At 37.6% G+C, this 27,508-nt stretch overlaps 2 protein-coding genes across 4 annotated transcripts; one reads left to right on the top strand and one right to left on the bottom strand.

Annotated features, from left to right (window-relative positions):
- Nucleotides 1-52: 52 nt before the first annotated feature.
- Nucleotides 53-12,479, top strand: LOC105201210 (UNC93-like protein MFSD11). The gene is made up of 2 exons (XM_011169157.3): nt 53-377; nt 8,877-12,479. The coding sequence occupies exons 1-2, from the start codon at nt 291-293 to the stop codon at nt 10,170-10,172; spliced, it is 1,383 nt and encodes a 460-aa protein (XP_011167459.1). The 5' UTR covers nt 53-290; the 3' UTR covers nt 10,173-12,479.
- Nucleotides 7,046-27,439, bottom strand: LOC105201220 (dynein heavy chain 3, axonemal). 3 transcript variants are annotated; one of them, XM_039450344.1, is made up of 14 exons: nt 26,866-27,439; nt 26,521-26,744; nt 25,901-26,170; nt 25,367-25,729; nt 25,065-25,275; nt 24,712-24,939; nt 20,648-24,472; nt 20,211-20,516; nt 14,943-19,985; nt 14,700-14,857; nt 14,134-14,339; nt 13,224-13,786; nt 12,765-13,074; nt 7,046-8,172 (listed from the first exon to the last, which is right to left on the bottom strand). In XM_039450344.1, the coding sequence occupies exons 1-13, from the start codon at nt 27,388-27,390 to the stop codon at nt 12,778-12,780; spliced, it is 12,219 nt and encodes a 4,072-aa protein (XP_039306278.1). In that variant the 5' UTR covers nt 27,391-27,439; the 3' UTR covers nt 7,046-8,172; nt 12,765-12,777. The 3 variants fall into 3 exon arrangements, with proteins under 3 accessions (XP_039306278.1, XP_011167471.3, XP_039306279.1); XM_011169169.3 differs by lacking the exon at nt 7,046-8,172 and having other exon boundaries at nt 12,632-13,074; XM_039450345.1 differs by lacking the exons at nt 7,046-8,172; nt 25,901-26,170; nt 26,521-26,744; nt 26,866-27,439 and having other exon boundaries at nt 12,778-13,074; nt 25,065-25,258; nt 25,367-25,499.
- Nucleotides 27,440-27,508: the final 69 nt, after the last annotated feature.

Here is a 27,508-nt window from a genome sequence, read left to right as displayed (position 1 = left end):
ATGTGCGTCACTAGTGTACGGGAGTTTCGAAGCGTTATAGGAAAAAGGCCGCCGTGGCCGCTCTCAGGTTCCTCTCTGGCAACGCGCAGGCGGTTGCGCGGCGCTGTCGCTTGTGGTTTCTCTTCTATCCACGCGGCCGACCATCTGTCAACAGTATCGGAGCCGTCGACGAGTAGTCTGCTTCGAGATAGTCTATCGCGCGCGAAACGCGAATCACTCCCGTGTACTCTCTCGCGCACGCGACAGGTATACACTAATTGTACCGTGAGTCCGTCTCGTGATCATCAATCATGGATCGGACCTTTTTGAACGTGATGATCCTCAGCTGGGGATTTATGCTGGTCTTCACGGCGTTCCAAACGATGAGCAACATAGAGGTGAGCTAGAACGCGTACATTACTATTGTTATTGTTACTATTATCATTATTCGACCTGCGTCGCGCGCAGCTTCCGCGTTTTCCCTCGCTTGCGACCCGCCACTTGAAGCGAGTAGAAGATTATTCCGGGAAATTCGAGAGAAATTCGGGATCTCCTTGTAGTAGGAAAAATCAGATTTCGCATTTGAATGGAGATTATATATCGCGCTGCTGCTCTAAATCCTCGAAGAATTCCTCGGCATTCTCAAAGTGATATTATATAAAAAAAAAAGAGTTGCATTCTAATGACAGCTAGTGGAATGTGCATGCATTGTGTCAGCGATCGCTCGATCTCAGCCTACGATTACATTCATGCATATCGAATCGTTGCAAACTTCGTTCTTTTTCAAAGCGAACGTGCGATATTAAAATATTAATGTTAAATTAAAATATTAATTTAATATTAATATTCTAAATTAATATTTAATATTAAATAAATTTAAATTAATATTTTAATTAATATTTGAATAAACGATATTAAAATATTAGTGTATTAAAATATTAATACGATATCAAAATATTATTAATGTAAATTTTAAATGTATTGTAAAACGTCCAGGACACGAAAAGTTTAATGCTTTTCCGAAAAACAATACTCCTTGTTATGCAACGATTGACGAAATATATAATTAGCTTTTCTTATTTATTCGTAGAAAAACACGCAATTAAATGCAAATCACAAACGTAATTTAACGTGATATTTTAAAATCAAAATCAGTCACTCTGAAATAATTGGTTCATAAAAAGTTTTCTCAATTTATAAAACTGAAAAATATTATGTAACTACCCATTAAGCATAAAATCATTAGTACTATATCATTACGACCAGCATTAACATCTAGCGTTGTCATATTCAGAGCTGCGCAAAAAATATTTCAATTACTTAAGATACAAAATATTGGCAATTAGTACTTGGATTACAAAATACTGATAAGCTTGTATTTAAAAACGGAAAATTGCCAGTATCTTGTATTTTGTAATTCTAATTGTCAATATTTTATCATTTGTATTTGGAATACATTTTACCCAGCCCTAATCGTATTTAACATTGTATACAGCATCAGTATGAAGAAATCGTGTGTATCAAATAATCCTTTTTTGAAATATTTATACAATATTATTTTATATTATCAAAAAATGTGACATGAAATCAACATTTCAAATGCTACTCCAATGTTTCTTGCTTACTTCAATGTTGCTTGCTTAAGAATAAATAATGAAATTGTTAAGAATTTGTTTTTAATAAATAAAGAAGCTTGTCTTGTCTAAAAATAAAGGATAATAAAAGGGTAATAAAAGCTTCTTCGGTCGCGTTTTTCTAATTCCGGCGTTTAGACGTAAAATTATTTATAACACGATCTTTTTCATTCCTTGTGACGCAGGCATTGTCGGATTAACAGCATGATTGGATAATACACGATGATCACGGCGATCCCTTTTTTAGCGAGCCTGAAGTGTTGGAACTCCTGTGGCATTTGGACGCGTTTAAACGATTTGTCTGAATTACTTTCGCCTTTCCACAACGTCTATCTTAATCAATGCGAGAACGGATACATTCGAAACGAGAGAGCGAATGTGATTCAATTTGGAGAAGGAAAGTCCGATAGAACGAATAAGAGAATTAATCATGGAACACTACCACGATTGAATTTTCTTTCAAATGCTTAATTTAAATTTAGAATAGTTATTATAAAACTTTGATAGCTTAAAATAATTAACATTTAACACGACTTCCTTATATCTTAAAATGCTAAATATACTTCTTAAAATGTTAAATATTAAAAATATAAAAATAAGTATTAAATTTACACTGAAATACTAAATATTAAAATAATAAGATTTTTTTATACTGAAATACTATTATTTCAGTTATTCTCCATTTCAACATACATTTCGTAGAAAATAGACATTAAAAGTAGATATTAAAAATCTAGAGCAGACATAAAAAAAGTATTATATTATAGATATTATAAATAAATTTTCACTTAAGTATAAATGTAAGAAAAATATGGATAATATTATTTCAGGGTTAATTTTGTCAGGTATTTCGATATTGGATCTTCGATTCATTTGGCTACTGCGACGCGAATAAAATACTCGCGTCAGTCTATACAGTTTTAGAAAGTACAAGTCGGAGGATAATGTGCGGGATTAGTCGCGTAGTTTAGAAAGTACCACAAAAGGCAAGAAGCTAACTGGCTACGATAGCCGGCCACGAAGCTGGAACGCCTCTAAATTACACGATACCGTTTATCGACTACACTTTCGGCGTTGCGAAATTTGCGATCAGTGAAATACGCATTACACGTTCCCTCAAGGGCCAAACAATGCCCGAGCGAGACCTATAAAGTCTTTGGACGACTGAGAATGATTTTCTAATATTTTGATAACTGAGAGAAAAATTATAATTTCTATTAAGGATGTACATTTCAAAATATTACCAAAAATATAAAAAATTTATAGATAATTTCATAGACTGCTCTATTACATTTGATTATGTACAATTTGAGCACAATTCTTTCATTAGTTTAAAAATTATTTAACTATTTGTTTGCTATTGATTTTTAAGTAAAGTCGCATTTTGTACACTACTTATTTGCATATTTAGATTACCTTTACATTCAAGATAATTAAATTTTTTAATCTAAGGAATCAATTTAATTAAGTTTAATAACTGTTATTAGCTAATTTGAAAAATTATTTAAAAATCATTTTGTAAAAATGTAAAAATATAAAATTACATACTTAAGGTAACTTGTCTATTTATTTAAAAGTAAATATTCTTACTTAAACAGAACAAACGCTTGCGTCAAAATTTATAAAAATAATTTTTCTTTATTTTAAAAAAATTTTCTGTTAGCGTATACTAATAAAACTCTAGTAAATATCCGTGCAAAAATTCATTTACTCATCTACTTACTCGTTCAAAAATTATTTATCTGAAACTGCAGCAAAACATGATCATTTTACGCTGCATAAGCTTAACAGCCTACAGTTTTTAAAATTTAATAACATTTAACTAATATTGTATAGCAGAATAATCCTTAATCCTGCCTTATAGGAGCATCTCTTTCTTTTTCCTTTTTGTATTTAATAGTTAATCGAATCTGTTTACATTGACACTCTATGGTTTTTTCCCGGATTTTTTTTTCCTGTCACTTAGTTTCAATATTTCACAATTGCTACATTATCTTGTTTGCGCGATCTGAAACTGTTCCCGGGACTATTTTATTTCGTAATAACAAGGAATGACAAATTTTTTGTTATTCATGTATGTTATTCATACAATATTATTTTTGATAGTATTTTCCGGTCAACCCTCTTGTATAATGTTTTTTGTGAATAATGTTCATACTTCACGTTGCAGTCTAAAAGAGACTTACATAATGTATTCCGCGGGATATCGCAAGCGCGTAAGAATTGTGTTGTGGCGAGCCGCCGCACTGTGCGTAACGATTGGGTGGCTCGTTACCACTGTTGTTATCTCCGTAATTCAGAAGTATCTTCGGATACGCGATATCTGCGAGATTTTTTTTAAATAATCGCGCGGCGAATAATTGATCGCTGCGGCGCGGTACAACGGTCTTTGTTTGCGCGCAAATTCACCATCCGCTAACGATATCACGTCTGATTAGCTCACAAAAATCGCAGATTAATCTGATATTCCTGCACGTAGTGGCGTAGCTTAAATCTTGGAATTTTATAATAATATTTCTGCGCTATCGTTCCTTAAATTTTTGTAAAAGAAAGAATATCGTAAAAAAGATTATGATGTATTGGTTAATCAATCAACACGTTTGCGTAATGAAAGAGATAATCACGAAGATTTTGAAGTCGTTAACAATACATTTCGGGAGAAGTTTGAAGATGTTTTGTAATCTCATTAACCTTTTAAAATACTCGTTTGATAAAAGTTTCCCACTGATTAATGGTAATTCGGAGATTAAATTTATAATCAATTAAATAACTCTAATCATCAAATTTCTTTTATGAAACAATTTTCACGCTGAAAAAAATTTTTATTAAGTAAATATATTTATTTCAGTATCATTTCAATTTTTTAAAAAAATATTTCATAAATTCACAAAGAAATGATTTTGTACTTACTAAAATTTATTTAAATGTTGGAAATGATACTAAAATAAATATATTTACTTAACAAATATCGAAATCAATTTTTTTCAGTAACAATTACCAAAAACAGCTGTGCAACTATAACTTACATCTATCTGTGTCAATTGCGAGTTTTTAATTGCAAATAACAAATAATTCTAGCCGGTTTTATCGCATTTTTCTTACGTCAAAGAATTTTATAATCGCATCCGATAGCCTTGTTTTGCACGTTTAATCGTAAAAAGTTCATCGGTTTGTCATTCTTTCAAGAGCTAAGATATTAATTTTCACTTTTCAGATCTTGAAGAGATTTTCTATTCATGATTATTATCGATATCACTTTTTGTAAATATTAAAAGATGCAGTTTATCCTCGTATTTATGTGAGATTATTGAATTAATACACTGAGAGAAAGAAATATCTTAAAATATCTTAAAAATTTTACTTAACACAAAATATTCACTCGGTGGGTCCTAATAGTTTATTTTACTTGCAGCAAGTTTTAAAATTTTTTAATTAAAATATTTATGTAAATGAGGTGAAGAAATAATTTAATAATAATAAATATAATAATAATTAATCAAGTAATTTTTTCTTGCAGTTAAAAAAATATTTACTATTAGATTATTTTTATATTCAAGATAATCAAATTTTTTAATCTAAGAAAACAATTTAATTAAGTTTAATAATATATATTATTAGCTTATTTGTAAAACTTATTTAAATGTAAAAAAAATGTAAAAATATAAAATTATGTACTTAAGGTAATATGTCTATTTACTTAAAAGTAAATAATTTTTATTTAAATAGAACAAACAAATGCTTACATCAAGATATATGGTTTTAAGAAAATGTATTTTTTTTTTATTTAAACAAATTTTTCTCTCAATGTCTTTAATTGAATTCAGATTCTTTAATTATCAATGCAATCGTGTTTCGCCTCCATTATCTCAAATCTCATGAGAGTAACATTTCCTTTGAGCTAATTGTGTTAATTTAGTTAAATTGAGTTAATTTAGTACCCTGGCAGATTGCAATCGGAACGGAAATTGGTGATTGTTCGTCAATCGATTGCATCAATAACATTGTCTCCTTAGCCTAATCGGATACGATTAGATTATGCGGAGTATCCAATCGCGGAGAAGCGGAATTACATTTTTGTATGACGGAATTGTCGACCGTTGCTCTTTTCCTTTTCTTATCGCTTATACTTGCTTTTTCATTACGTAGTAGAAGCTGCAGAATTTCTCGAAGAAGACACAGAGAATCCTCCTATCTATTGTAATCGAAATTCTGGAAATGGACTGCGCGGACTGACCTCGCCGAAGTGGCGAGAAAGAGAAAGTTCGCCAATGCAAAACGAAATGCATCCTAGACGTGCTCGATAATTGCATCCGCCGAAACCTGAACCGACGCAACCGGTTCCTGCCGAATTCACGTCTTGCGCCCTTCGCCTCTGTTGCAATTCGGGAATCGACATAAATGACTTGGAATTCTTCGAGAAAAGCTGTCCCTCATTGGATGAGACGCCATAATTCTGGATAGTTCATTACTCGAAATAGAATCCTCGATCCTCGATAACGCGTCCGGAGAGAGGTATCTAAAACAGAATGCCTTGTCAGTTGATAACGTAGCTACGCGACGCACATCTCCTTTCACTTTTAGGCTCGTGAATACGAGAAAAAGGAGGAGGAAACTTCGCTGTGTTATCTACGCGACAGCTCAGACTCACAAATGGCTACTGATAAATGTATTTTGTTTGTATAAATTATAGTTAACATAATAGAGAGGACAAATACCTTTGCGATGACATACAATGTATCTTACTATGTGAAACATATAAACATCGTTACTGAGATAAGGCTCATAGATAACATACTAATTTATATTTATAATACTAACGTGATATATTTAGATAGATTTTTCGCAACAAATTCTCTATAAATGCTTTTCGGAATAAAGATGTTTGAAAGCATCAAAATTATTAAATTGATTAGCAATTTACTTATTCTGATTGGAATAAAATTGTTCTTGTTAACAAGCAAATGTAATTAAAATACGACGGGTTTCAGATCTTTATCTAGAATTCTTACAGAATTTTTTCCCAAAATCGCAGAGTCAATAATTTAAAAGTTAAGTAAACATCTATCTATCAAAACAATCTTGCAAAACAAAAGCAGATCTTATCATACGCCGTTATCATGAATACATTGGCACCGGAGTTTTTATGACAACAAGGCTACAAAGATATTTGTCAGAAAATATATTATTACCTCACCGAAAAGTTCGCTTGTTTGTCATTATCAATTATGTGTTGACAGCCGCTATCTTAACATCGTATTTATGCGAATACGATAAATATAGCTAAAATAGTAACAAGCAACCAAACAACACTTAATATTTAATGTTTAGTATTTAGTTAAATATTTAATGTTTAATAGACATAAAAATATTTAAAGACTATTATGATTCATTTATGCGAATACATCAATGTATTATTACACTGATTGTGAGAAAAAGATATTTAAAAATTTATTTGTGGAATATAAATTTATTTCACGGAAATACATCTTTATTTTTAAATACAATGGACTAAAGTTCTTTCTAGCAAATAAATTAATAAGAATTTAATTACAATCAAATTTTTTTATAAATACCGAAGAAAGCGTCACAAATGACATTTGCTTCTAAATATTTTTACTTTTTTCTTGCACATTGCATTTTATATAGAAATATTATGTACAAAAGTATCTGTATACTATAACAAACTTGAAAAAGATAGCTGTATCTTTTTTTTTACGTCATTTGATCTTGAACTAGTTTATAACGATAATATTATACATAAACAGCATTAAATGTTGCATCACCAATAGCGATATAATTATTGATTACTGATAATTTTCAAGCATGAACATGAGATTCAACGATGTTTACTATGAAACAGTTGGCGGGAAATCTGCAAATACGACGTAATATAAGCTGCTACACTTTCCTATCCTATGTGAAAGTGTAGTTGAAACTATGACAACGTATTGCGTGCGACCGATTCGTTCCCAATAACGATAGTAGCGATAGGTGAAATCATGAATAATAGGAACGCGAATCTTTTGAGCGTTACCCAAGTGATTATTAATTAGAATGCACATTAGATACCCTTATTTAGGCATTTAATTAATTTATTATTTATATTTAATCAACTTGTTGCTTTTTTTATGTTTCTGAATCTTGCCTTATTTTTAAAATTGCACGAGTTACATTTCCAATCTCATAAATTCTTTCTGAAAACATTTTATCCTTATCTTTATTGAAAGATAAAGATCGCATAAATTAAAAGAACGGTTTTACATTGGCAATTAATATGCAGCTCTCGCGCATTAAATCCGGACATTCCTAATTCTTATAACGGCACGTGAAAAGAATATAAAGCAATACCTGTTCCTACAGCATTGGTATTCTGTGGTTATCCTTGACTGAGACGTAAATATAGTCCTCTGTTTTTATAGTTTTATAAATATAGAATAACCAGTTTCAGTCCCAAAAGCGGATTCCGGAACTAACGATACAATACACATTTTGCCGCATCTTTTAAAATTCCTCTCGTTTCTGGTCTGGTCACTTTCCATTTCTTTTCAACGAACGTCACCTGAAATATTATCAATATTTTCCGTGCCACTAAATAATGTAATATTATATTAAAACAGGGTATAGTAACTACTTAAAAAGTTCAAAGTCGAATAATAAAGTTAAAAAATCAATATTTTTAAAATTAATTTAGTTAACTTTAAATGAATTAATTTTTAAATCAACTAGTTATTTTCAAAACACAAACTTTAACTTATTAACTTTTTTCTAAGTTAAAAATTTACCTATGTAAAAAAATATTCCTATATAAAAACAACTTTCTTTATTATCTCATATAAATTTAAAAATCAATATAAACTTTCAAGAACGCCAGATCGTGTTAACAATAAGAGTATCAATTTAAAAACAAAATCATATGTTTCAGTCTTTAAGTTAGTGAACATAATAACAATTGTACGCAAATAAAGGAATGAAATTGAAATTATGAACGTATTAAATAATCAATCAAAAGCGCAATTATCCAACTCTGTACTAAAATCGAAAACTATCTGCCATATCAAATGTCATATCGCCTATGCGACTGTTGCCAATTGGCATTTCTAAGTCGGTTATCGTATATATAGAATGTCTAATCGACCTTCATGCATACGATATAATAAAAACTTTATCCGGAATTGTTGAAAGTCTATAAGACGTCGTTGTAATAGCGAGAAATAGCGAGAATTGGAAGCATACTGATCTTCTCTCGATCTCTTTTGTTCACAGAAAACTGTCCTGACTAGTATCAAAAATGATAGCAACGGTGAATTCGAAGGCAATGCTTATACCAGTTTGGCCATTATTTACGCCGTATTCGCGGTCTGCAACTGGCTAGCGCCGTCATACATTTCGTTGACTGGGCCACGGGTGGCAATAATCACGGGCGCCGTCTGTTACGTACTGTTCATCGCCTCCTTCTTTTATCCACATGATGCCCTGCTGTATTGCATATCCGCCGTCGTCGGGGTCGGCGCCGCCCTGATATGGACCGGCCACGGACAATACCTGACGGAAAACAGCGACAACGAGACCATGTCACGGAACGCCGGTCTGTTCTGGGCAATTTTCCAGCTATCACAGTTCGCCGGCAACCTGTTCGTCTTCTTCATCTTCACCACGCCCACAATAGACAAGAAACAACGGACAATTGTATTTGGCGTGCTAACTGGTGTCGCGATTATTGGTACTGTGGTACTGCTGATACTGAGAAAATCACCGCAGAAATTGTCGCTGGGTGAGGCCGAAGGGGTGTCGAACGCTGACAAAGAGTTGCGCCTGCCAGAACCAAGACGCGAGAAACCACTGTTGACCGCGTGGCGCGCCTTCGTGGATTCAATCAGGCTCTTCCTCACGCCAAACATGCTGTTACTGGCACTGACGTTCGTCTATACGGGTCTCGAGCTTACCTTCTACTCTGGGGTGTACTCTAGCAGCATTGGCTTCACGAAGGTTTTAGGTGAAGATCGTAAGAGACTGGTAGGATTGTCTGGTATCTTCGTCGGTATCGGCGAAGTTGTGGGTGGCGCGATTTTTGGTATCCTCGCATCCAAGATATCTGGCAAGTGTGGTGGCTGGCCAGTAGTGATCACCGGTCTGATTATGCATCTGTTCGCCTTCATCACCATCTTCCTGAATTTGCCGAACGATGCGCCGTTTGAAGATACGGATAATACAGGCTTTATTGACACCTCGCCGATCCTTGCATTAGCGGGCAGTCTCACTCTCGGTTTTGGCGACGCCTGCTATAACACACAAGTCTACTCATTGCTAGGCGTCCTGTTTGCCAACGAGAGCGCACCGGCCTTCGCTCTCTTCAAATTCTGCCAATCCGTTGCAGCGGCCGTCAGCTTCTCATACAGCACCAAGGCAGGACTGCATATACAGCTCTTGATACTGCTCATATTTATATTCATCGGTACGGCGGCCTTCTGCTACGTCGAGTACAAGGCCAAAAAGTCCAAGGACGAAACCCCGCAGGACATTGATCCGGCGTTGGTCGATGCTACAAGTGGTGAAGATTAATAAGGCTAGTTAAATGCATTCTAATTAGATTGCAAAGACACACAGCGAGTTCGAATGAGATGCGCGAAAGATCTTGAGAGGCAAAACCGTAAAATACGGAAAGCCGAATTAAAAGTAAAAGCGAGCAACTCTCGGTAGCTCGAACGAATGTTGACACAAATTATTTTAGCATGTTAATGATAAGATATTCTTGCAAATTTAAGTATTATATAATATTCTTCTTTAGATATATAGTTAGAGACTTTTTATAATATATCATACTTTAAAATGCAATGCAGTCAAAGACTGCAGATTTTTGTAATGATTTTTCTATTTTGCGAAATTCATGCTATTATAAAAAGTCTACACTCAAACGAGAATATCATCGTATGATTTGAAAATATCCAGGAATCTATTTTCGGTCGAGTGTGTTATCATAGTCTTCCAATTTTTATATTTCTCAATCTTTACTTTATTTCGGAGTAACTATGTGCTCTAGATATTCTCTTTTTTAAAGCGGTATCTTTATACCCATAAAAACCCATATAACGCTTAAGAATAGAATTCTGAGATCATTTTGAGATGATAATTCTAATATATCAAAATGTCGAAGCTAATAGGTTTTGAAAAGAATTTAAAGTTGGCAAATCAAACTGCAAAAAATATGGCGCATGGCATGCATTCATACAGCAAAGCTGTACGCAAAATTAATATGCAAAAATAAGAATCATATTTAGGAATCTTCACTACTGTGCGATGTATCATATCTAAATGAGCATATTTTGGACAGTTTGATTTTTAAACTTTAAATCCTCGTTTAAAAACTACAGCCTCGACATTTTGTTATTAGAATTTTGATCTTAAAATGATCTCAGAAATTCTTTAAGCTCTGTTACGGTCTTTACGGGATATACTGCATATACAAGTATGTCGAATGTGTGTGTGCATCTGTTCATCGAAATGTTACGTCACTCACAGAAAGTTGAAAGACGCTGTCCTAAAGACATCAATCGATTACCAGGTGTATTGTTATCAGAACGCAAGATTTATATATCAGCGAGAGTTACACACGATATAATAATTTTTTTTTCTTTTTCATTCACAAACTTACGACTCGAAGGCTGTGCAAGCGACCTTTGTATTAAGCGAGCTCCTTTTAATTATTTTACAAGATCAGGTTTGTTTTTAACCAGCAATTGTTCGCACCGGTTTTGCAATGCACTGCGATTTTGTGACTAACTAGTCTGTAACATGAGTCCGCCGCAAAAAAAGACTCGTGTTTAACTAGTCCGTAACGCAGTATATCGACTTTACGTCTGATCGTACGTGTATGCGCGTGTGTGTACGTGTGTGGAGCGCACAACGGTACGTGACATTTACAGCTCAATTGAATTGTCCGAGATCAGACTTAAGGATCTTGTTCCTTCGTTGATCGACGCTTGCTTCAAGCGTCGCGGCGAACATGTAGATTGCACTCTGCGGCGCGCATACAGGATGCATTAAAAGTCGGGCACTTTCCTCGCAATTTCTAAACAGGAACACTTAGAGCAAAAATCAAAACTGTAAAACACAAGAGAAATTAATACAGAATAAAAAAATAGATCTCGAATTTTAATTGAAAATCGAATTGAAGTTGTAAAATAATACAAATTTGCTTTTAATGAAGTTTTGACAAGTGATAAAAGCTTTTTTGTTACAATTTGTAATCATGCGACTTTTGAGACATCCTCTGCGCACCATAATACCCACGCATCTCTTTTCTTCGTATTTTATTTAATCATGGACGTTAGATGTATCTTATGATAATGGATGAACCGCGAGAAGAAATGTGATCAATGATGATCAACTATTCTCTTGACAATCAAAATTCTATTGGAGACTTTGTACTAATGAATATGTATACGAGATATCGTGATACTTTTAAAGAACGCACTCCTGCCCCGTAATTTTCGCAAAGAGAAAGGGGAGTTCGTTTAGTTCCCCTTACGCATATATTACAATCCATTACATTCCATAATATATATGCGTGTGTTTGTTACAGAATTTTTTTCTCCATATAAGAATTGCTCCTTGGATACGTACCTGATAGAAAAAGATCACGATTTATTTTAAAAGCACATACATCCCGATTATGGGTGATCAAGCGAAAATGATCATTATTGTTTTTATCATCGAATAGTCTATGAACAAAATTTTATGATATGTATATATGATATGTTTATATGAATTTGTCATAATAGACAATATAATGTATATATGAGATTGAATAATGTTATAAATAACGATGACACGTGATTGTTGTTAGTAAATATATTTATATTGTAAAAATATTTGTACTTCTTAATTTTCCGATTCTGCGAATTTTTTTTATTTCTTTCCTATTTGTAAGTCTTGAGTATATTATATGACACTTAAAAAAATACACAACTGCCATTTAAGATTAACATATAAGATTAATGTATAAGAAAGCTGTAAATGTCTGCCAAAAAGTTTTTTAATAGCTATAGTATTTTTACATAATTAATTCTATAAATATCCTTCATCAGTTTTTCAATATATTATCAATTCAAATATTATCAATTATTAGATGGAAGTCACTCCGATGATTCATACCTTATTGTTTTTATTAATCATCAAGTTGACAAAGAGCAGCTACACCTCGCTTAATCCAATGGGATTCGTCTAGATCCGTCGGGATCAAAATATATAGTATAAAGTTGGAAGAGTGCCCAGTGGTAGCTAATACACCACGTCTAGCACTCGTCTTGTACACTGGACAATAATAAACGTTTTTTATGTCGAATTTAACTTTTTCACCAGGCTTTAACCATATGATGGGTAGAATATCGAACATTATCTTAGGTTTAGATTCGTCCAACAGTTTTGTTTTTCTGTTCCATCGAGCTCCCTCCAAAAAGAGACCCTGAAAACAACACATCGCATAGATTAATTAAAAAAAAAAACAGTAAAGCAAAACTATGTCATCGCAGCAAAATAATATTAGAATTTTAATATAAAGTTGAGCTTTAATTTTAGTTATTTGAAATTATAATTTAATAAAACTTTGCATACACTTATATAAACCCCATAGGAAGGTGTGGTGTCAACGCTTGACTCGAACTGAGTGATCTCGAATTCGAAGTCCAACAGGTCAATCGGTATCTTGTGCTTACGAGCGTAATTCTGCAGCACCGCCGTCAGAAAAGACTGCGTAAAGAAAAAGCCAGATATCCAAAACACATTTGGTGCGTCGCGGTCGATCCAATCTTGCAGAAACTGCAATCTCGCCAGCAAATCGTTCACGTAGCTGCCGAGTGGTTTCAGCGAGGGGTACGATTTTCTGTCCCAAGCGCGCGGCACTTTGCCGATGCTCAGGTTGTGATAAACGTCCTCCAATTCCGGTGACATCAGTACCAGTCCTCTAATAGCTTTCCGCACGTTGTCCAATGTTTCCTTGATAACATCGGTGAGTTCGTTGAATTTAACGAGTTCTTGACGTAACACCGTGTTCATGCTGTTCATGTAAAGTACTGGATATTTGCTCGACACATATTCAATATCAAATTGTGGTCGCATCTTTGATAGAATCTCACCGGCCAGAGTAAAAACTACTTCGTCCGTGTCTTTCTCGACACCTAATAATAATTAATAAAAATTCTGTTACTTGCACGACATGTGAAAGCAATAACGTTGCATTATTGCAAACGGATTTTATACTAACATTTTTATGTTACTATTTTACACCAATGTTACAAGATTGCGTAAAATTTTTATAACAACGTGATCTTGCAATAAATTATTTCTACGTTTTTGTAATTCTTGTAGGATACAAAATTTAAATTAAATATGTTAAATAAAATTACGCAATGTTAATAGATTTGGCAATAATAATATTTCAATTTATAAAAAGTAAAGAAAAGAGATTTCAATAACTATGAAAGTTGATTCAAGATTAAAAATAGAGAAATATGCATATACTTGCCTGTTCCACTGATTTGTGGCTGGGTTAAAAGCGCACCAGCTAACAATTGCATAGCTTCCCGATTGTCCTTTGCTATGTCTGCATTCTCATGCAAACCAAAAACTTCCGGCATCTGGTTGATTGGTAAGCTACGAATGTACTTCAGACATCCTTCACAATCGGTGTCCTCTGGCATATAATAAATTCCGCTCGGGGAAAATAAGTACCTAAAAAGACATAAATGACATATAATATTAATAAAGTTAAACTTAAAAAATGAAAGAACGTTTCATTTGACAAACTTGGAATCTTGATAAAAATTATAAAAATTAAAAGTAATTTGTTTTATATTTTCGTTTTCAATTTTTCTATTTTAAATATTTTGCTTCACTTGTTTATGTAAAATTAAATTGCAACGTTAAAATTATAATCTCTATTTTAGAAATTTGAGAAATTATTTTTTTTTAAATAATTTATTTTTATTTAAGCTTAAACTTTCGTTATAGAAAATTTTATGACAAGTTAATCAAAAAAATACGTTTTCAAATTTTTTAAATCTATATAGCGTTAAAAATTAATAATTTTACTTTGTATCTATAATAACTTGAGGATTGTAAAAATTCTTCAGCAGCGCATTCAGTAGGCGTCTATCTTTGTCATCAGTCACTCTGCCTCCATAGTTGCATTCTCCTGTCAGATAAACAAGCGCATCGAATGGCACTTCCTCATAGTCATTTAAGAATAGCTACATCAACAAAATGGTACAATTATATTAATCCATTTCACAATAATATTCTCATTAAATTAATAAAAGAAAGCTAATGCCATACCTGTAATTGCAAAATACAAATACGCAAATCGGACTCGTTAAACTCGTAAGGTATATTCCAACCGAGTGGACCAAAATTCCGTCTTTCCTGCACCACTGCATGGAAGAAACACAAAGAGAACAACAATTTTCTCCATTCCACTATCTTCATACATTCACGGAAGAACTTGGGATCCGATATAGGATCGTTCATATAGCTCCTTAACAGGTTGTTCTTTAGTCCCTTAGGTGGTTCATTCGTCATCTTGACGCCATTCTGCAGTATAGTGACCGGAAACCCCTTGGATGGATAACTGGTCAACCATAAACGGAAGTCGCGATGCGTGTTCTCGGGCACGATGATCTCGTCGCATATCCGGTCAAGCTCCTTCATCCACGAGACGGCAAGGTGACAATTCTGCAAAATGACCCACTCACCACTTTTGATACCGCGGTCGATCATGCTGGTCGCAATTGGCCCTTGGCCCTGGCCCAACGATATCGTCATGAGATTTTTCTTCGAGATTCCACGATCTTCGGCGAACTTGATTAACCCGGCCATCGGGTCCGATCCGGGCGAAAGTACAAAGATGAGGGGCGTGACGTTGCTCGAGTCGTCGTATGAACTCTGAAGATCGAACGGTGGCGGTTCCACGAAAGACGTGCCCATATGATGAATGACAAAAGATTGAACGACAGCGACTAACTTATCATTCCTCACGCATCTCAGGATCACGAGCTTCCTCAGGGTCTCGCCCTCATGCTCAAACGGTGGTGGAAAAGGATGGTCTTGCGGATTCGACAGATCATAATAAGCTTGCCACTGTGATATATTGACCTGGAAGGACTCCCTCAATTTTTCAAGACCCGGCAATAGACTAGCTCTCACGATTTCAGACCAAGATTTGTCGGACAGCCACGAGGGATCAGGATTGGGATAAGGATTGTCAAGAGCCACTCCACCCGTCAATAAAAACACCCAGAGCTCTTCCTCCAGTTTATGAGCGGCACGTAGCAGACCAGCGCAGAGAACCAGGGAGAATATCAATTTATCCTTTTCGAACAGGGAACGACACACGTTTCTATAGATGCTTGCTGTGAAGTACGAATTGAGACTCTTCATTCGTGTGTCCAAGTCTGCCGACTGCTCACTGTGGGTTATTGCCATAACGTAAAGATGCAGGAACCACGGTAGCGAATATTGGTACATGGGATCTATGTTGGTCAACTCGGAGATACAGAAGAAGAGAATCGCACCATGCTTCGAGACGGGCCGATAACCATTGCGAGCTTTGTCTATCTCCACTGAGGTCTTCACCGCAATCTCCTGTTTCGCCTGAATGTCCTCCGACAACATCTTCGAAGTCGAGAGTATCCTGATAGCAGTCTCATCTTCGAGTATGTTACCCTCAGATGTTGTGAGAACTTCTAGAATTTTATCCTCAATTTCCTTCAGAATTCTCCTGTTGTTTGCGCCTTCCACTATCAACTGATTCTTCTGCTCCTCTAACGTCGGTAATTCCTTGGCCACGACTATACCTAACAGCTGATCCTGTAGACCTTGAGGTGTGATCATGAAGTTTAATAGAGTCACCTTCACTGCAATCTCAGGCAAGTAATGCGGATTTCGCAGACGTGTGGTGATATAGAATCGAAAGTTCGGATTGTACTCCAATACGGATTCACCGAATTTCATATATAATACTCCGCGCTGCTTATATATGTTCTTCAGTAACACAGGCTCCAAAATCGCATCAATCTCTTCCAGAATGTTCTCCAACAACACTGGCGTTCCCAGCTGAATGCTCGTCTCCATTACTCTCACGTAATTGGGATCCGTGAGCTTAATCACTGTCAGTTTGTTCGGCTTTTCCATGTTCTTTATCCACTTATTTGCTTGATTCTGCGGATCGATCATGAGCGGCCAACGATCGGCGTGCTTCACAATTATACCGTTTTCTACCGAAAAGTTGTCAGCTGGTAAACCTTGAATAGTCCATCCTCTTATTTCTACGGGTTCGCCCAAAATATCAATCAGATTAAATTTCACAGCACATGGTATAGCCGCTTGCATGCAAGAAACGTGCCACTGGTCGATCAATTTGTTTCTGTAATCCACCGTGAATGCTCCCAGATAAGCTACCATTCCGGATGATAGTAGAACGTCTCCGATTACATTTCCCAAACTGGAGCCCAGTTTACCGGCAGTCTCGCTCCATCTGCTCTTCTCGCCGCTTAGACCACCCAGCAGTTTTTCGGCTCTCTCCAACTTCTGTCTGCAATAGTCGATTTGGTCCTCCAACTTCTTTTTCTCGCGCATACATTCTGCGAACTCGTCGTTCAAAGACTGCAATTTCTGCGTCACTTCCTGCAGCAAGGCCCTCTTTTCGTTGAGCATTTCCATTTGTATGGCCAGTGCCGCCTCCGCTTCTGCCAGCATCGCTTTCTTCGGTGCTACGACCTTGATCACGCGATCGTACACTTCCATAGCGCGTACCCATTTGCAGAGACCCTCACATGCGGTGGAGACCTTCTTGATGGCTTCTGGCTGAAAGCTCCGGTCATTTATAAACTTTTCGCGAATACGCTTCATGTACGCCGGTGGTATGTTATCCTTGTCAAAATTTTTCAAATTCTCCAAAAATTTCATATCGCCCAGCAGCTTGATGGACGCGGGCCAGTAGTCATCTACCATCTGGCCTGTGCCCGGATCCTGAACTTTGTCTGGTTTTACACCTTTCAGCACACAGACCGCCTCCATCACCAATCTGACACCAGCCGGTGGAGCCTTCATCGCCTTCACAATCGTGATGTCTGCCGGCTTCAAAGTGTCTAATGCCGCTAGAGCAGCTTCCAATGCCGGGGTGGCCTCTGCCAAATCGCTTTCGCAGTCATCCTTAATTGCTTGAGCCGCCGCAGCTGCTTCGTTCGCTAAAGCTTCGTCAGCCGCCACAATTTCTTTCTTCGCCTCTACATTGACAGTGTCCTGTTCGATTCGGATCATTAGCTTATCGCTCAACTGCGACTGCGCTAGTAACTTCGGCTGTAATTGATGCAACTCATCTTGCATGATCGACACTTGGCCGGCGGCGAAGTCCAGCTTCTCTAGACCAGTTTCGTAACGATTCTGCTGCATGGTGATCTGCTCGATTTTCTGTCCATACAATCTGTACAATGACTTGATCAATTGCAGGAAACTCGTGGGCGTGACGTAATATCGTCTACCATAAGCCGAATAATAATCTTCGCTTGCTATAGAGACACTGGTGTGGTACTGTTTACACATCTGCACGCATTTCTCTCGCAATTCTGAACCGATGTCAAGATCCCTCAGCGACATTCTCGCTACTTTTTCAAGGGCATCTTCGGGCCAGAGTGTAAACCAGTCAATGGTGCAACAGTTGATGAGCGATGGGAACATCCTGAGACGATTCCGAAAAGTATCGCCTATTGGCGACATTGTCAAGACTATGTGAAGGTTCTTTTTAATCCTTTCTATGAAGAGATTGTACAGCACCATCGGTGTCATTTCCGCTTTCTTGCCGCCGCCTACTTCTCGTGCGACGCTCATCATCTTGTCTAGTATCTCCGCTTTTTCATCCACTGCATACAAGTTGGGCACGTCCGCAGTGTTCAATATCATATTAATGTCCTCGATGAAAGATTCGTCTTTGATCTGATGATCGCCGAAGATGAAAACAGTAGGCTTGCCACCACAGCCGACTCGCAACAGTAACTGCTTCAGGTCCTCTCGCCACTCAGTCGGTCCGTAGGTCCTGGTAATCTCAATCTGATATATCTGATATTCACACATGCTGGTCGCCAGTTTGGCACAAGAGTTGCGACCAGAACCACCCACTCCAACAAGCAGGGCGTGACCGTTATCCTGCAACAATACTCGAGAAACGCGAGATACGTGCTCGATGGCATATCGAAACAGCACCAGATTCATTGGCGTCTGTGAAACTGCGTTATACTCGGCCAAATAATAATCCATTTTCTCTTGAAGATCGTCCAAATCTGTTACTTCGTCATATACCTTCGGGTCAGCGTCAGGCTCAAGGTAACTTCCAAAGAAGAGGTCGCAAATGTGAGAACTCCTGATTGCTTTTTCATCTGGCTTCAGCAAATTGGTGAGTACCTTCTCCAGCGGCTGGCGCAGCTGATCGTAGCATGTGTGCCGTACTATCCTGAACAATGTCTCACGATCGGTGTCGTCTATCAGTCTGTCATGGAAAACTCGGTATACTTCGTGAATCCATAATCTTATAAGCTTGTCCGGATCTTTCATTCTAGTGGCCGGTACCAGAAGTACGCCACCGATAATTCGATTAAAGTCACGTAAGTTGAATTTGTAATGACTTCTCGATGGCGTTGGTAAGAAATTCTTAACGGCCTCGAGAAACACTTTCATAGTAGCATTCACTACCATCTTACTCAATCGTGAAACCTCCGGGACAAAACCCTTGGCAAAATGCCAATCAAGAATCGACGAGAAGATCTTCGTCATAGTGGCCTCCTCGAAAGAATCAATACCAATCACATGCATGTGACGAGTGAATCGCGACGTTACGACATTAGAACCACCTCCGGGTGGTACCATAGCAGTGATCAGCAAGATATCCACCAGATACAGCATCGAGGTATCCTTCGGATCAAACCAATACCCATGATCTATCCATTGACGAAGTAACTCTATCGGCGGTTGTGCGCCGTAGATTTCCACCTGTGGCATGCTGAGATCGTCTACGAATAATACGCACTTCTTCCCCATAGCAGGACCGTAAACTCCTTTCCTCCTCCTGTCCAATTTCGACATCACTATCTCCTGCGTTTGCGGCGCGTTCGTACGCGCGCTAAAATTTATAACATTCTCCAGGTATTTCTCGCGTGGCAGTGATACAAGATAGTTCAGTATAATCGCAGACTTGCCGGTGCCCGTCGGACCCACAAACAAAAGCGGTACCGATCGGTGCAAAAATTGTTTAATGAAGAAATGCTGAATGGACGTCTCCGTCGTCTGGATGATTAGCTCACTGACTTTCGCAGTTGCTGGTAAAGGCGCCTGAAACATGTATAAATGTCTATTATTTTACAACTTTGTATTTGCGAATTATAATTTTAAATATTTCATTTTTTTAATAATTATTTGGTTTCTAGTGACATTAAAAATTCATAAAATCCATATATTTTCCAAATAAGTTCCAAAAATATATAAAAATAGAAATGTTGAGTTTCTTTTAAATTTTCGAGATATCTCTTTGATATGCAATTGATTTTTTTAAAATACCTGTTGCATTGTATCCATCCAAGATATCCAACATCCATTATTTCTCTTATCGTAAATCCAATCATACACCGTACCTTTGTCGGGAAAGATTTGTTGCTTCGTCAATTTGAACATCTTCGGCTTAGGATACTCTTCAATATTACCGAGTAATAATTTTCGTAAGTACACGTCGAAGGTTTTTCGGCTGTCACTCGTTAATGTTGGGCAAATACCCCAAACTAAGCTGAATAATAATACGCATTGAAGCCACACTGTGCTTACTTGCGTTTCCTCTGCCAACATCATGCTGAATACTCTTGTGAAAGACTATTGCACAAAAAATTATATTAAAATACGTAAAAAATTATACATACATATATATATAAAAACTTTTATTTTAAAAATAAAATCACTTATTAAATCATGTATAAGATATATAGATTTATCACTGTACTTACTATAAACATATGTATCTCCGATGTGTCTATAAAAGTCTTACAATTATAGTGAATAAAATGCAATATCGGCACGGTCAGCCATTCGATCAATTCGATAACAAGTTCGTATTGTTCGAACAACAATTTCTCCTTGAGATGTTTTTTATAAGATTCAAAGATTGCTTGCCAGCCCAATTGAGAAGGTTCCATATAGATCATGCCGCATCTGCTGACAGTAGCAGGCGAGGCATGCTCGAGGTCGGCCGGCTCAAAAAACATATTCATCTTGCCAGACATTTGTATGATCTCACCGGACATCAAACAGAGCTTCTTGTTATCGTCCAGCACGGTGTTCATGCTTTCGATCCAAATCGCGTCCACTGGACCATCGAAGACGATCCATTTACGCTCGATCGCGATAGACTGCGCGTACTCGCGAAACGTGTTGGCTAATACGCCGTCGCTCCACTCGTGTGACACCGGATCAAAGCTACCGTACAGTTGATTCAGCGGGATGGCCTTGGGATTGATCACCCTAAAGACCGTACGGTATTCCCGCATCGTGGCTTTTCGTGTGCCTGATAAATCGCCCAAAGAATCGGCCAGCACCTGATAGGCCTGAGTTTTCCCGCCCAAGGCTTCGCCGACGATCATCAGACCGTGTCGTACGAGCAACATTTCGTAGATCTGCACAATCTTCTCTAAATACCAGTCGGTAGCCTGAAGATTTCGCTTTTCTAGATTTTTCTTCAGCAACTCCACCAATTCGCCACGTTCCGGTTGAGGTAGCTGCACGTCCGGAAAGAGATCTGTGTAGATACCGTTGAAGAGAGAAACGTCCTGAGACAAGAATTTGGGTAGATTAACGTCCACGATGGCACGGAGGACCAGGATGTACTCGTTGCGCTTCGGATATTTGAGTTTTAAATTGCCGGCCGCTATCAGCACAGTCTTTACTGCTCGCATTCCGTAATCATAGTGATTTTGAGAACTCAATTGTTCGGAACACAGTTTGTAGGTGTGAACTATTTTCTCTGCGAGAGTCTTAGCGTTTGTGAAGCCGTAAGAATAGAGTGTGATTTCACCGATCATGGCATAGTCCGGCACCATCATCGCTACTGTTCGGAACAGCACCTTCAGATTGTCTGGTAATTCCTGCCGGCCGGCATAGCCCGGATTCATAGTTATGATAACGTTGCAGGTGGGATTCAACTTTAACTCGGTGCCTTCAAACATAAATTTGTCAAGCTTCATGCTTATAGCCATCTGTATCGACAGTATCTGCTGCGCGATCACGGATAACACCTCCAATTCGATCCTATTGAATTCATCGAAGCATGCCCAGGCTCCCGATTGTGCAAGACCTTTGAAGAACTTGCCCATTGCTTTGTAATCAAGTCCTTCAGAACAGTTGAACACCACACACTGCTTAGCCACAGCCTTCGCAAGATCTTTGGCCGTTTCCGTTTTGCCGGTGCCTGCCGGACCCTCCGGGGAACCACCTAAGTTCAATTTTAGCGCGCCCATCAAGGTTCTATAGCATCGATCCGTCAACGGCGTTATCACCAGTCTGGGTGTGTTGCCAAGATACTCAAAGGCGTACATTATATTAGTCGTGACCATGGAGACGGTGATGCAGTCGTCCAACCAGTAATAGCGAAGCTGCGATATCCAGTTGAAGTCTGAGGGATTGTCGACTTGCTTATCAATCAGCAGCTTTACCACATCCCGAGCATGCACGTCTATCACTATCAGCGCGTTCAGCGTTATTCTAGCACCAGGTTCTAATTTGCCGCGTACAAGCGCTACGATGTCCTCTATTTGATCAGAGCACTTGTGCAAGTAGGACGCTAGAGAATGATCCTCGAAGGATTCATACACCTCGCTGGTCCAATGTATCTGGCTGCTGCAAATGACAATTTGACCAGGCCACAAGAGCACCCACTCTTCACGCAGAGAATCGAAATATGATATTATACTTTCCTCGGCAATGTCACGTAACGATATCGTCATGAGCTCTTCCACTTGGCATAACCACCTCTCGACCATACCCTTCGCATCGGCCGGATAAATCTTGCCGCTAAAAGGCACATACTCTTCCTCGGCTGATAGCATGCCAATGATCTCTTCTTCCTTGGTGAAACGAAGCTTACTGATACCCTCGAAGCACTTCCGTAGATGCGGCTGCACTCGTTGTGGCTCCTTAGTCTCGGATAGAATCTCTAAAAGTTCGTCATTCGACAGAAAAAAGAATCGCGGGAAGAACAAACGCTTCTTCTCCAAATAATCGTTGAGACCCTTCTGAATCTCTTCGAGAAGCGAATTACAGAGCTTGAATTCCTGCAACATATTCGGCATCGCAGTGGCGTCGATCACCCGTCTGTTATCGAAGACGTACAACATAATATTGCGCCAGATCTTGTCGATTCTACGAAAGTTTTTCGACTCGATAGGCATCTGACGCATGATGTCCTCGCTGCTAAATATCGGTTCCAGATACATCCAAGTAGCCTGACAGAGCAGCCACTGATCGATGATGTCTTGCATCATTATCAACTTTTCCTCCCACAGTTGCATCTCCTCTTCGAATGCTTTCACGAAGGGCGAACCGCGCATGGTTTGCGCTTTAAGAATGTGATCATCCAGCAACATCTGTATATCGTCCACGGCGGATAATATATGTACTCCAGTCTCTCGATAAGGAGTCAATTCGAAGTACACCTCCTGCCACTCCTCCTTCATCTTCCGCAGATTCCGCTGCAAAGTGTATTCCTTCGTGGCTGCTGTAGCTATTTCTTCCAGCTTGGCGATGTAAGCGGGTAGACCGTACTCGATCATTTCCGATAGATTACTAGTGTCCGTCAGTACTATCTTCACGTCGACAATCTTGCTGATTGCCTCCCAATGTCGCACCTGCAGACCCGGTGTACAGATGGTCTGCAATACTGGAATAAACTGCCGGAACTTCTCCACCTTGCCACGCACCATCTCAGCGACGCGTCTCGCGCCTGGTACCTCCGTCAACATGCGTGACATCTTATATAAGGTTCGCCATGTGTCTTCGGTTTCATCGCGCACTTGGTCAGCGTCCAGACCCACAAATGGACCGTAAAACCATTTGTCGTAATTCCGATGGAAGTCCAAAGCGGTATGCCAGAGTTTATCAAAAGTGTCTATCGTGCTCGACATAGTCGGAAGTTCCATATGTGGGCTCAGATCCATGTCCAGCAGTCCCTCCTCCTCGTTGATCTCTTCGGCCTCCTTACGAATCTCCGCCATGGTTGTGGAAATTTGTTCAATTTCTTCCACAGCCTGTTCCATTTCTTCCATCGTGAGAACTGGCGGATCTTTTCGTTTGAATTGCTCGATTGCCAGTTGTATCGTAATTATTTTCTTCTCGAAGGCGTCTCGTCTCGTACGAAGTACCGTCTCCAGGAAATCCTTTCTCATGTTCAATCTATTACTCGCTAATTCCATCACGACCTCCATTTCCTTCGGCCAGGTGATAGTGCGTGAATTCAAATGGATGTCCTCGTCCGAAAGCGGCTGATGATCAAACAGGAACAATATCAATTCGACCGAACGAGCTAATCGTCTTCGCAGGTTGAACATCGTCGTATCGCGGCTCTCGCACAAATAGTTGTACAGCTCCACAACCTGCTGCGTCGTTTCCGGCATTTTCGAGATGTTCTCCGCTATTTCATCAAAAATTGAGCACAACTCATGATTGTTGGCACGTAGCTCGTCCGCAAAATAATCGCATATTCTATTTCGAAGTGTATGCAGAATTTCTTTCATTGTATCGTTCACGGTACTGCAATCAATCTCGATCATATTCAACGGGATCTATTATAAAAGAAACAGCCAAATTATATAAATCATTATTAACTTCTGAAACGCAATTGTACAAAAAAATAGCATAGCTTTATAAATTTTTTTCTATAAACTGGTTTATTGGTACTAAATAATATTATGTTAAAAGATTGAAAACCTATTTTTAATTTAATAATTTTCTGTATTATAAATGTAAAATAAAGAATTACAAATTTTTCTTCAAATTTATCGTAAGTCAATCATATACTCACTTTACATCGAAACATACAAATCTCTTTACGCAAAGCGTCGTACGCCTTTATTTGTTGCTCAAATTCTCGCAACAATGGTACCGGCTCGAGCTTGAAGAAATTGTCTAATTTTTTCTCGGCTACCCCGCTCGTAATATACAGCAAATTCTGATAGCACTTGAGATAATTATTGGGACCAGTTATATGCTTAATAACCACGTCCAAGACATCGCTGATGACGCTCAGTACCTATCGTGACGCGATGGAAAGACTGTGCGATTAATTCATCAAATGTTCAGCATTTTCTCTCATTTGAGTTCTTTTTATTACAATATAAATATAATTATAATTACAATATAAATATATTTATATACCTTGTCTTCGAATCGCAAGATAGAAAATAAATGACCTGTATCCTTCAATTCCGGAAACAGAATGGTTTCGATTTTAGGTATCGTTGCGCCCACCGTGATGATCTTGTCAAAACATCGCGAGATCATAGTGTGCAACTTTAAAATGCTCGGTCTGCAGTGCAATCTCGTCGTATTGAGTTCCGGTTCTACTTTCACTGTTATGAAAGGAGTTCTACAATGTAATTTCTACTATATTCGAATCCATCGTAACTACTACATCATAAAAAAACAGAAATACTTATTAAGGAGGAATCAAATCTTACTCGAGAAACATAAGATCCTTGTAATCTTCTTCGAACGCGTTGCCAGCTTCGTAACGCATGAAGAAATCCCTCACGTCTTCTAGCGTCTTCATTATTATGATTCGCAATTGCTTCGACAATAAAGAATTGACGCTGCGAAAGTATTTCTCGATCAACGCGGTGGATGCTTCAGGCTGCATTTCGAAGTACTGCGACCAGTAGGGTTTCTTCTCGAGAAAGATTTCCGCCACATCGGCTAGCCATTCTTTAACGAGAACATCGGTGGCGGCAACACACAGGGCGTCGAATTTTGGTTCAATTTCCGCGGCAGGAACGGGAAACTCGCCAAAATCTTGCATATGAATTATTCTTATTTGACAATACCTAAGAAAGAAAAGAAATTAATAAATGCATATTCGACATTAATTCATATAATACACACATGACAATAAAAGCATGTATTTCATTTAAATTATTTCGATTATTTATAAACATTAGTAGAGCAGAAAAAAAAATTAAATTTTTAATCTTTTACAGTCTACCATACAAGCTTACTTTGTAAACCATAGATCTCGGATATCTCTTAATATTTCATTCCCGATAAACAGATTGTGTCGCATCATATGATTTGCCGTGATTTTGGATTGATGCCAAGGCACTGGCGCGCAAACGCATAAAATAGGGAATTCGCTAGGAAACGTTTCGATAGACAAACGTTTTCGTTCATTGGAATCCATCAGAATATAATCCACAATCGCGCTGCGAATGCTTCGCTTATAGTCATCAATTATTTCCGGCTCCAAACCTTTGATTATAATGTCAAAGCTGTAAGACACATATTTCTCTAATTATTATTTAATAAAAACGTTCTAAATTTGTCATAGTCGATAAAGTACGCATATCAAATAGTTTAAAAATATATTAGTATTTGTATATTTAATTTCATAGAACATTTATTTTTTCTATTTCTATAATAATTGTTAATTTTTATTTTATTATTGTATTTTCATATTCCAATAAAAATATGATGCGGTAAATATACTTAGACAAATCAAAAAGCTAAATAAAATTAATATCAAAAGTTTATATTATAATATAAATAGCATTAAAAAAAATCAAGTTTAGGCTATTTTCAGAATAAATAACATAAAATAAATATGATAACATATACTTACTCCTCACGTTCTTGTAATTTACCGATAATACGCTTCTTCGCTGCTTCAATATTAACGTAATCGTACGATTGTATGTGATGATCGCTTACACAATGATCTCTAAGATAAACTATTTTAGCAACATCCTCAAGTTTCATTAATCGTCCCTTATCAACTATCGCTCTTAATTCGGCTAATTGTTCATCTACAGATTTCGGAATTTCTGCCTCGACATAACGCTCCGTCTATAATATGATGCTATTTTTAATTATAATCTTAAGGTACTTGTGCATATAATTTAGAAAAAATTAAAATTCTTTTATTCCAAGTATTAATTCGTGTGATATAAAAAGAGTTTCTCATTACCTCTCGATCGGGCTTTTGCGTCGTTATCTTTTCCTTGCGTATGGATAATTCTTTTTTCATCAAGATTCTCGCTTTCCGACTTTTTTTCCGCAACCACGTGTCGTCCGCTAAATCTTTCAGACTCACTATATTTTCCGGCAAAGAATCGCGTTTCTTCTCCTCCATAGCTGCGATTCTTCGTTTAAGTTCCTCATTATGCCTTTCGACGAGATTGCGAGGTGGATTTACAAGGGCTCCATCGGCAAAAGGATGCCATCGTGCAGGCTTGACATCACGTTTGGTCAGAGTTCTGATTCGATACATGTGTACGTCGGGTGTAAAGAGACTACCTATACTGTCGGTAGGCTTTATATAGCTATGCCAGTGTTTGTACGGGACAGTCTTCGTCCACGAAGACTCTTGTATCAACTTCTGCTTCTCTGCAAATTGCAGCGTTTTTGACGTTCCCGACGATGAAGAGTCCTTATGTCCCGCTATCATATTTACGTCACCCGAAGTTCCACGTATCTCCTCTTCTTCAGTCATTTTTATCACTTAAGTTAACGAATATAATATCAAAAATACAGAAGGCACCTTTTTTTAATTACAATTAGCAAGACTAGCCAAAGAACAAATATTCTGTATTTTCATCATTGTCCAATAT

The sequence above is a fragment of the Solenopsis invicta genome, chromosome 6 (genome assembly GCF_016802725.1).
Source record: "Solenopsis invicta isolate M01_SB chromosome 6, UNIL_Sinv_3.0, whole genome shotgun sequence".
NCBI classification, from domain to species: domain Eukaryota; kingdom Metazoa; phylum Arthropoda; class Insecta; order Hymenoptera; family Formicidae; genus Solenopsis; species Solenopsis invicta.
This window is presented reverse-complemented; position numbering and strand designations above follow the sequence as displayed.